We start from the raw sequence: 7,810 nt of genomic DNA on the forward strand, positions 1-7,810 counted from the left end.
TATTTGTTGTCTATTCGAGAGGTAGATCTTAAACCAGAGAAGACTTTTGTTACTTATACCAAAATTAGGTAGAATACGTAATAGAGTATCGTGTTGAATAGTATCAAAGGCCTTCGCGAAGTCTATGAAAACAGCAATCGCTTTCAGACCATTATCTAGAGAATCGTATAAAAATTGAGATACATTATATAATGCATTTTCTGTGCTTAAGCCTGGACGAATCCAAATTGATTTTTGGAAAGCAGGTTGTTATTTTCGAGATAGGAAATTAGCCTAGACTTTATTATTTTTTCAAATATTTTTGAAAAATTGGTTAACATAGATATCGGTCTATAGTTACTTAAGATTTTGTGGTCACCACCCTTGAATGAAGGCTTAATGATTGCAATTTTAAAGTCGTCCGGGAAAGTACTAGTCTGTATACACAAGTTATAAATATATGCAAGCGGAGAAACAATAAATTCAGAAATGTTTTTTAAAATTTTAACTGTAACCTTATCATAACCGGCCGCAGTATCATCTTTGTACTTAAGTATAATTAAACTTAGCTCGGACACATCAACTTTATCTAGAAAATACTTATCAAAAGAATAAAAAATGTTATCATTACGCAGATTGAAAATTAAATCAGGATTTTTCCTAAATCTTTTAGCCAAATTTTCGCCAACATTAGTAAAATAATTATTAAACTCATTTGCCGCTTCTTTGGGATTATCATCTATATTTAATAGATTATTATTCACTATTATAGATTTCATTGTATCTTTATTCTTAGTATTATCACCAGAGATCTCATTAATCAATTTCCAAGTTAATTTAGGACTAGATGAAACTTCTCTTAATTTATTTTCATAAAATTTAATCTTAGCGAGTCTCAGAAGTTTAGTAAATGTGTTTTTGTATTTTTTATAATGTGATATAAGTTTGGCGTTATTAGGGTTTTTTTGCATTTCATGGAAAGGTATTGTTTGTGACGTACTGAACATAACAGGCCTTTGGACATCCATTCTTTTAATCTTTTGTTTTTTGAATTTAAATTCTTAGTTGTTGAGGATTTAATAACTGCATTGGTAATTATTTTCAGAAACTCAGTGAAACAGTCGTTTGCGGAGTTAGAGCCATAGACGTTAGACCATTTTTCATTACACAAAATAAGTTTAAGATTATCATAATTAATGACATTGATAATATTATTAACGCTTTTAGTTTTCACTGGAACAGGGATAGAGATAACAGTTCAGCAATGGTCGGTAATATCAGTTAGTAAAACACCTGCGTTTATATTGCTAGGTGAGTTAAAATTATCTCTAATGAAAATGTGATCTAAACAACTGTGATTTTGACCCACTGGTAATCTTGTATTAACATTAATAAATGAGCAGAAGCCATATTCCGATAACAAGTCTAAATAATCATTATTATTGACTGTTTCACGTACGTTGCGCCAGCCCGGCCCATTTCGAAATTTTGGAAAATTTTTTCACCAATATTTAGCATGCAATTAGCATAAATTTGCACGACTAAAATTAGAATTTGCATGATATTGGTTTAACGGTTAAATCCAAAATTTGATGAGCCGGGCTGGCGCAACGTTGCGCTAGCCCGGCACAAAAGAAAAAATATAGATATCGAATATTTAAATATACCAATATTTAGCACGCCATTCGCATGGTTCGCACGACTGTCCCCGGAATTCGCACATTTTTTTACGGTTAAAAAACAATTTTAGTGTTTTTACCGTTGCGCCAGCCCGGCCCATTATATAAATTCTGCGAATTTTAGGACTTTGACTATACCAATATTTAGCACGCCATTCGCATGAATTCGCACGACTGTCGTCAGAATTCACACGACCATTAACTATTCGATGTTTAATATATTATACAGGTTAGGTCCTCCATCGCATTCCCGGTCTCGTCGATCTTCTTATCCAAAATTACCAAAAACCATTTATGAAGTCATCGAAGTAATGAAAAATCGGAAGATTACAACAATAGAAAATGAAGATTTTTTACTCGATGTAGACTTTACAAATAATATTTTATTTTACTCTACAATTTCAAATTTGAAATTACTTTGTTCGTGTGATAAAATATTTGTAGATGGTACATTTTATAGTTGCCCTAAATATTTTTACCAACTATTTACTATCCATATTTTTAAAAATGGACATTATGTTCCATTATCGTTCTTTTTACTGCCGGACAAAAGTGCAAATACCTATGCTAGCGCATTTAGATGTGTTGTAGAAAAATGCTCATCAAAAAATTTACATTTCAATCCAACAACACTTATTGCTGACTTTGAAGAAGCTATACATGTAGGAGCAAAATTTGTATGGCCTCAAATTAAAATAATTGGATGCAGATTTCATCTGACTCAAAGTTGGTGGCGACATATACAAAACTTTGGTAATTACTTATATTATTTTTTTATTTTTTTTTTGCATATATATTATATATTATATACATTAACTATATTATAGGTTTATCAATTGAATACAAGAATTCCAACAGCGAAATTGGACAGTGGTTGAAATGGATATTCGGTTTGCCATTATTAAATGCAGAAGAAGTAAGTGAAAGCTTTATTGAAGATTTTATGTCAGTCGTTCCTGATGACCCAAGGTTAAAAAAATTCTGCGATTATATATGTGATAATTATATTGATGAAACATCAAAATTTAATCCGAAAATGTGGGCTTCTTCTTCAATTTCTTCCGAACGAACAACAAACAGTTGCGAATCGTTTCATTCAAAACTTAATACCCAATTCAATAAAGCACATCCTAATATATTTTTGTTTTCGCATGTATTAAATTTAAAAATTCAAACCGATACATATATAATAATAAGAGGGCTCGATAATACTAAAATAAGTAAAAATAAAATGTATGAAAAAAAAAAATATATATAGAAACAATTTTTGAAGACTATTTAAATAAAAAAATTGATAGATTTAAATATATAAAACTGGCATCTAAGCACTATTCTGAAAAATAAATCAATTAATATTATTATTACATTTTAACCATTATTACTATTATTTATTTTATTTTTTCTAAATAATTTTTGCTGTATTATTCATATATTATTATTACTATTATTTATTTTATTTTTTCTAAATAATTTTTGCTGTATTATTCATATATTATTATTTACTATTATTTATTTCATTTGTACTACAATATTTTTGCTTTTTTGACGTTAACTAAATAAATTGTATAACATTATTTTACTATTTTAATACATTTTTTTTACAAAAATGTTTGAATTATTTTTTGAAATGTTTTTTTGAAAAGTATTTAAACTTAAAATAAATTATAGTTAGGTTTTAATTAATTAACTATTGATTAAACTTAAAAAAATTGATAAACTATTGATTAAAAAATATACAGTCAGCGGAATCAACATAAACAAATTTCCGGCAAAATTGATAGCCGGCGGAATCAATAAATAAAAAAGTTCGGCGGAATCGATAGCCGGCGGAATCAATAATTAAAAAAGCTCGGCGGAATCGATAGCCGGCGGAATCAATAAATAAAAAAGCTCGGCGGAATCGATAGCCGGCGGAATTGATATTAAAACGGCGGAATTGATACGGTACATCCGAATTGCATGCCAAAAAAATAAATATAAATCGGGTCGTCCGAATTGCATGCCGTCTCTTGGAGGGGTCTGTCCGAATTGCATGCCATCTCTTAGAGGGGTATATCCGAATAAATAACTTACTTTTCAACTGGAGGAGGATCGTGATTTTGTTACATTACAATAAAACATATAAATATTGTAGAAGGTGACACTGTGAATAAGAATCATAAAATAAAACTCTTTACAAAAATTTAGTTTTGTTTATTTTGTTGTCGGCAATGACATGTATGCCAACTTTTCTACATATAAAAGTCTATTAATTTCATTATTTTGAAATTCCGTCATCACTAAACTTATACTTTTTTCTTTTTCTAATATTTCCCGGCGTCTATTACTTAAATTTGAACTACGCAATTTTACATATATATCACATTGTACTTGCTTTAAGACATCAACTAATTGAAAAATATTAGGACTTGGGGAGTAAAACATGCTATTCAGCTTGGAATGGAATGATAGTAAATAAACGTGTGGTGTACGGCATGCAATCCGGACAAAGCCCTCTAAGAGATGGCATGCAATTCGGACAGACCCCTCCAAGAGATGGCACGCAATTCGGACAAACCCCTACAAGAGACGGCATGCAATTTGGACATTTTTTTTTTTTTGGCATGCAATTCGGATGCAGCCAATTGATAAAACCCCGTTGGGCCGCCTGGTTTGTGCTGTTTGGCTTCGTGTTGTTAACATGGTTGGGCAAACATTACGAAAAGACGCAGTGATCGTCAAGTATTAACAACACTACTAGACAGGGGAAAGGTACAGCACCCCCCCCCCCCCCTCATTGTACTAATAAAAAATAATTAATAACTAATGAATAGGTATTATGATTTATAAATATAATTCATGGCATCGACATCTTCATACGGGCGACTAATGTTACCCCTGTATTAATATTTATAAGTAACTATATTAGTTTTTATCTTTAAAAATAAATACGAAGTTCTTTGTAAATATATCTTATTGTTTTCCGTATTGTTTTCAGATAATATTTTCTTTACCCTATGAACTTAAAATAATTATTATACACAAAATATTTTTCTGGATAATAGGAATATTCAAAATTAACTTAATTTGGAAAATAGAGAGAAATATAAGTTGATTTTAAGTTTATGTAGAGGCAAATAAGTTAAATTAAAGTTAAGTTAATTAAAACACCGAACAAGTAAGTTCTAGTAATAACTAGTAACTACTAACTAAAAAGTTAAGTTAGTATTTTAATAAGTTAAAATTAACTTAACTTCTAACTTTTTAACTTGCTAATGCCCAGCCCAGCCTATCATATTATATTTATATAATATATATATATATATATATATACTAGCTGATCCTGTGCACTTCGTTTCCCGTTAAATGCACCCACTCTATATGACTATTGTTCAATTCGTTATTTAATATTCGGTGTATGATGTTCAAAATTTATCTTAACTTTTCTGTTACCTGGAATAAAAATTCTGATTCGCAGCAGTATATTATCAGGTAGGCAATCTAACTGCGGTAGATCGCGGACCCCGTGCTGTTTGTAAGTAACTTTATAATTTAACTCTAGAGTATAAAAGTTATACCAAGTATGTCACTCCTCTAAATCGACTTATTGTGAATGCCGAGTCTGTCGACCAAGATTTCCTCCTCATCATGTCTAACCATTATTGTGTACCGATTAATTGTATATATCTGCATGTGTTGTCTATATTGTGTATGTTGTGTGTGTCCTGTAAATATTGTGCTGTGTGACTCAACGACTCGACAGTAATTATAAAATGTACAAAAACATTTAAACATTAAATATTGTTTCATTAAAAACAAACAGTGACATAAAGAAAATATATATTATTAGTGAAAAATAAGTTCAAGTACTTAATCTACTGAGTTGAAGTCTGGGGAAATCGGATGGAAATGCATCATTAAGTCGTGTATATCAAAATTAAATACAATTGTCATTGACAATGTTTTTTCACGAGAATCAGGTACATTGCGCATTCGCATGAAAACATTGAAATCAACATTTTTATTCAACAAATTATTAGCAATTTGAGAAATGTAAAATGAATTCGGTTGATAAAAATGGATGTAGGATAGTATTAGACATGAACAAATAAATAAAAAATTTAATTATGTAGCTAATGAAAATACAATTGACAGATATGAATATGTAAAATGTTTAGCCTCGTTTAATAATATATACATTTATTATTATATTATGCGACTATGTTAAGGTTGATCTTTTAGTTGAAGTATTTTTTTTGCCATTAAAATGTTTATATATTATTTAATATTTTTTGATATGACTACTACTTAAGAATATATTTTTAAATTGTATATTTTATTTATTATTATTTGATCTACGCGTATTATATGATATATAATTTTAAAAATATCATTTGCGGAGTTACGGTATCAAAAAAAAAAAAAATGTATTGTGCAGAGTTAAGGTTTCAAAAAAAAAATTGTGTTGCGGACTTACAGTGCTATTTTATAAAATGGCAGCGATTCGTGCGCAGCGACAGTGTTCCAAAATATTTATAAAGCATTTTTTGATCTTTACGAATTAACAAATCTGATTTTTCTTCAACTGCCAAACCAGTAGTACTAGTACAAGTAAAGGAGTATTAATATCGTCATTTACTTTAGCTTTTTTTTTTTAAAAAGGACGTGAAAAATCAATCTGACGTTTTTGTGACATTATGTTTGAAATATTATGAAATAATGACAACTGACTAACGACACTACGATGTACAATACATACACATTACACAACTAGGGTACACCTTACACAGAGTACTAAATGCACAATGCATTAATTTTTTCCAATATTTTATTATATAGTAAAAGTTATTAAACAATGAACACTAAATATAAAATAACATACAGATATAAGCAAATCAAAATCAAGTATCAACATTATCGCAATTATTGGTCTATTTGGTCTAAATACAATATAACACATAAGTATTATTAACTCATATTATTCCCTACAACTACAAATTTAATATAATATAACTGTTACGGGGGGGGGGGGGGGGAGGGGGCCTCCTCCCCCCTTGAATCCGATACTCTATTCTTGAGTCATTATTGTTTGCTACAGTTGACAAATTATTAGTGAGTTGTTTCGTCTGAAGCTGTGGTTTGGTAATCGCATGTACGCAGGGATATTTTTTATTATTGTTAGGTATTATTGATAGTGTGTCACTAATGGCAAACCATTATTATTATTGCTTACTTGAGCAACTCTATGAGTCTTAATTTTATTATTACACAATAAAACAGAGAACCCCTAACCCGTTTGGACAGTGCAGCATATTATGTTGCCTATCCTCTGGTCATGAAGGCGTACCTAGGTTCCATCCTTCCGGGTAACAAAGAATATTTAAGAATATTTACAATATTAAATACTTTTATAGTAATTGAACAGAAGTTAAATATTTGATGAAATACCCTTATTGGGTGGACTGTATTTGCACCTATATAAAAAAACCTCAATTATTTCGCTTCATAAAATACAATTACGTTAAAATACTTGGGCGCGCTCAGTAACATTAAACTCAATAATGTAACATCGCAGTAAAACTTAAATTAATTCTTGTCTAAGTTTTTTCAGACCTCGAACTTACAGAACAAAATATATTATATTTATTCTGTTCGAAGTTTGGAATAAAGGTAATACATTGTGATATTCTTTCTTCATATTATCATTTTGTTTTGTTGTTTTAACTTTGTTAGTAATTATTTTCATAAAGTTAAATGGTGATGTAAACGTATCTCTTAATTTTAGATTCTGAGCGGAAGCGATGAATGTATTGATTTTACAATGATATGTGTTTTCTTAGATTCTGAGCGAAGCAATGAATATATTGATTTAATAATGATGCGTTTTTTATTTTTTTGTGTCTGTCATCACCTTTTAGGACAGAAAAAGTGATTGGATTTTCTTCAACAGTAACTTTTCTGATAGAAAAGTGAATCTAGTTGGTACGTTAGGGGGTCAAAAGTAAAAATTTCCCAGTAGTTTTCAAAAGCGACGTGAAAAACAAAAGAAAAATTAAGGAAAAACGGGAATTTTTACGCAAAATCTGTTTTCGAGAAAATCGATTTGGTTTTTGGTGCAACTCTAAAACAACTGACCGTACATAAAATTTTGACTGAATGTTTATATTAGAATT

The 7,810-nt window shown here is 29.7% G+C and overlaps 1 protein-coding gene across 1 annotated transcript; it reads right to left on the bottom strand.

Moving 5' to 3' along the window:
- Positions 1-206: 206 nt before the first annotated feature.
- Positions 207-1,007, bottom strand: LOC132942833 (uncharacterized). The gene is made up of 3 exons (XM_061011489.1): positions 611-1,007; positions 495-568; positions 207-416 (listed from the first exon to the last, which is right to left on the bottom strand). The coding sequence occupies exons 1-3, from the start codon at positions 1,005-1,007 to the stop codon at positions 207-209; spliced, it is 681 nt and encodes a 226-aa protein (XP_060867472.1).
- Positions 1,008-7,810: the final 6,803 nt, after the last annotated feature.

This window comes from Metopolophium dirhodum, chromosome 1 (genome assembly GCF_019925205.1).
Source record: "Metopolophium dirhodum isolate CAU chromosome 1, ASM1992520v1, whole genome shotgun sequence".
Lineage (NCBI taxonomy): Eukaryota > Metazoa > Arthropoda > Insecta > Hemiptera > Aphididae > Metopolophium > Metopolophium dirhodum.

Excerpts from the sequence above, each read along its gene's own strand:
- LOC132942833 (XM_061011489.1), bottom strand. The coding sequence starts at position 1,007 with ATGGATGTCCAAAGGCCTGTTATGTTCAGTACGTCACAAACAATACCT. Across the intron at positions 569-610 it reads TGATTTAATTTTCAATCTGC|ATAAAGTTGATGTGTCCGAG; the intron begins GTAATGATAACA and ends AGTATTTTCTAG. Across the intron at positions 417-494 it reads CTGCGGCCGGTTATGATAAG|ACTAGTACTTTCCCGGACGA; the intron begins GTTACAGTTAAA and ends TTGTGTATACAG.